The sequence below is a fragment of the Penaeus monodon genome, chromosome 20 (assembly GCF_015228065.2).
Source record: "Penaeus monodon isolate SGIC_2016 chromosome 20, NSTDA_Pmon_1, whole genome shotgun sequence".
In the NCBI taxonomy this organism is placed as follows: Eukaryota; Metazoa; Arthropoda; class Malacostraca; order Decapoda; family Penaeidae; genus Penaeus; species Penaeus monodon.
In genome coordinates this window covers 1,664,444-1,667,647 of record NC_051405.1, presented here as the reverse complement: position 1 = coordinate 1,667,647, position 3,204 = coordinate 1,664,444, and the positions used below count along the sequence as shown (strand labels likewise).

At 36.2% G+C, this 3,204-nt stretch overlaps 1 protein-coding gene across 1 annotated transcript in view; it reads left to right on the top strand.

Moving 5' to 3' along the window:
- Window positions 1–3,204, top strand: part of LOC119585572 (fidgetin-like protein 1) — a 26,272-nt gene that overhangs the window by 8,295 nt on the left and 14,773 nt on the right. Inside the window, exons 3-7 of the mRNA XM_037934238.1 lie at window positions 690–826; window positions 1,066–1,358; window positions 1,579–1,687; window positions 1,896–2,231; window positions 2,325–2,422. Of these exons, the coding sequence (XP_037790166.1) occupies window positions 754–826; window positions 1,066–1,358; window positions 1,579–1,687; window positions 1,896–2,231; window positions 2,325–2,422 (909 nt within the window). The 5' untranslated portion in view covers window positions 690–753. The remainder of the gene's footprint in view (window positions 1–689; window positions 827–1,065; window positions 1,359–1,578; window positions 1,688–1,895; window positions 2,232–2,324; window positions 2,423–3,204) is intronic.

Below are 3,204 nucleotides of genomic sequence, written 5' to 3'. Positions count from 1 at the left end.
ACATCCTGTGACTCTTTGGTAACCAAAGAAGGACAGGGTATCTATACATACCCTCTTGGCATCTGTCAATTTACCTGGTCCCTTGACTTCACATATTCTGCATTTTATCAGATCATTCTCTCATCTCTTGGCAAAGTTAGAATCTTTATATTAATTTCCCTTTATTTGGTCAGAATAACTATTTCTGGCCATTACTATTTTATTGTTATTAATGATTTCAAATGATCCTTCTGATGATCAGTAAAATCTTTACAATACATTCTTTGGAACTTCTCAATCTATGTAGTGGTAGAAATACTAAGGGTATGGAGGGTGTAGTGTACCAGGTCCATTAGAATTTGGGGACTGATAGTACATCATACTCATGAATAAAATTGGATAACTTGAACATATCCCTGATCACTCAAGTCAGTCACTAAGATTAGGCATTTGATATAGTATGGTGTAACTCCAGGTACCCATCCCATATGATCTTGAAATGTCTCAGAAATTGGTTAGACATGTTGTTCTCGCTATTTTGGATCTTAGGTAGGGTTTCCTTAAACGTAGCTTGCCCTGCCTAATGAGAAGATTCTGAAACTGAGTGAAGTCAACATTATGAATATGGTTCTTTTGGTTAATACTTACATCATGAAAAATGGTGAGGAATGTCATGTTTTTGTTGATATATCATTATATTTACCTTCCAGTGATATCGATGATGCAGCAGTGGCAATTAAGACCAAAGAACTTCTTCAGGATTATGGCAGACTTATGGATGATCAGAAGAAAGGCATCAATAATTATGCCAAGCCAATTCTTACCTTGGTTGGAAAGAGTAAGAATGGTAAGCTGTGGGTATGAAAAGGGAATATTTGATATACATTTTGCATTATTTATTCCATACTTTTATCAGGCAAAGTGACCAAATTTTATCCATATTGTTTTTGTGCTATGTTGCCTTTGTAGGAGACTAGCATTTAGATGTTTACTCCCTTTCACTCGTTTATATTTATCATACTTTAGTGAGGTGAATATACAAGGTTCTTCAGATGTTTCCTGATTCAAGAGAATATCTTTCCTCAGACAGCAAGAATTGGAAATGTAATCTGAAACCAGAGGATATAATAGACAAATATCTAAGACCACTTCCTGACTCCTCACAAAACTTGAAGAGTGAGTGCAAGAAGTTAGCCAAGATCTTGAACAAGAGTCAGGAAAGGAAACCACTACAGAATGAGAAGATTTACAATGTGCCAAGTGTTTCAGCATTGTCTGAGAGTGTCACCTGTGATGACACTGTTGGGTTATCTTTTAATCTGATGGATGATGATATGCTGGAGAGTCAGGAAAGTGATGCTGGATACAATATAAAGCAGGTATTACAGAACAAGATTGATTAATGGTAAAGAATGCTTTTGTAGTATATAGTAGCTTTATTGAGAGGGAATATCATTTTACTTTTCAGTCTTGTAGATGTATTTACAGATTAAAAAAAATATTTTTCCTCCTTGAATGTTGAAATGGATATGCTGGTAATCTTAATGCATTTGAATGATGATTTATATTGTACATCCCTTATAATCATGCTCTTTCCAGTCAGAACAATTTGATGAGGGAAGTTTTGGAACAAGTGGCTCCGGAAGCAATTTCAGCAGGCACCAGTTGAACAAAAACAGTATCCAATCCAGAGTGAGCCAGTCAGCAGGTATATTGCATATATTATATTATAGATTGATAGGCACATCACATTTGATTGTACAAAAGCTTTTACATTTATTGAAAACATAATTTATCTCGTTAATAAAAAGTGACCATGAATAGCAATAAGCTAAACATGAATAACATTTAAACAATGGACAACTTGAATACTCTCCGTACCTCTGTTAATGCCTGTTTGGTTGGTCATGTTGCAGGGCCATTCAGAAGTGAAGGTAATATATTTGACAACGGAATTGCTACCCAGAGACATAGGGAGAAAGCTGGTACATATCCCTGGAACAGAGGAAACTTGCCTGGTGTGAGCAGTGCTGGAAGAGGTAGATCAGCCGGAATGGAAAAGGAAAATATGGAGAACAGATTTGGTAATGATCAATTTAACATTGTCAATGGTAATTTGGAAAGAAGTAGACAGGATGGACAGAGAGGAAGTTATGGAGGTGGATCCTCTGGGAATGTGTTTACCTCCTACTCCCAGCCACAACAGCAGCAGCGTGGTGGCTCGAGAGGGGGTTTCAGAGGCAGAGGAGGAGGTAAGACTTATATTAATTATTATTCAGTGAGCTTTTTGTAGTCAAAGAATGATGAATTTGATTATATCAGTAACATGATTTTTCCCCATATAGGTGGGAGATATCCTTGGAGTAGAGGTGCAGAAAAACAGACTGATGATTCTCCTAACACAGATGATGTGTCTTGCTTTAAGACTGCTTCACATCAGCTTGTAAGTTTGTGTACCTAACTATTTTATAAATTAAGAGAAGTGAAGATTGCCCCATTGGAAAGAACTGATACATTATGTTTTGTTAGTCCCATAAGACTGCTATTTCTCAGTTTTCATCTGCAAATAACCCAGAATTTTCAAATTTTAATATTTTTTTCAAGAGCTTGATACTGCATTCATGCTGTTCTATCAGATAATGTCTGAACAGTATCAAATTAGAAATTGATGCCTCTTTTAGAGGCTATGCAAGAAAATGATGAAAATATGTAAAAACTTTTAGATAAAACATATGTTATGTAATGAAACATATTCATCTTAAATTATACAATAATGAATCATGTGCTTATATGCATTTGTAGAATATAAAGAGAAAAATAAGAGCTAATGTTATGTGTAGCTCAGCCACATGGAGAGGTGGTAGTAATTGATTGAAGGAAGAAGAGGGTCCTAGTAGAAGGGGCAGGGGAAGGGTGGTGGTTTTAGAAGTCTTATGACTTGGAGGTGGTAGGAAGGGCTGGCTGGAAGGAGAATCTGACTTGACATGAGAAATCCCAGTGGGGTAGGCCCTGAGGCTGAATGAGTATGCCAAATAGTACCAGATATATTAATTTACACTTGTTAGGCCTGTGTGAAGAAGGTGGGAAAATAGCCCATAGCAACTAGATTGATGGTACAGTTTACCCATATGTTCAATGGTGATGGCATGTTTCATTTTCCTGATTTACTGATATCCTTTTTAACTCTGGAAATGATTTTTATTGAAATTTGATGTTCAGTATTGC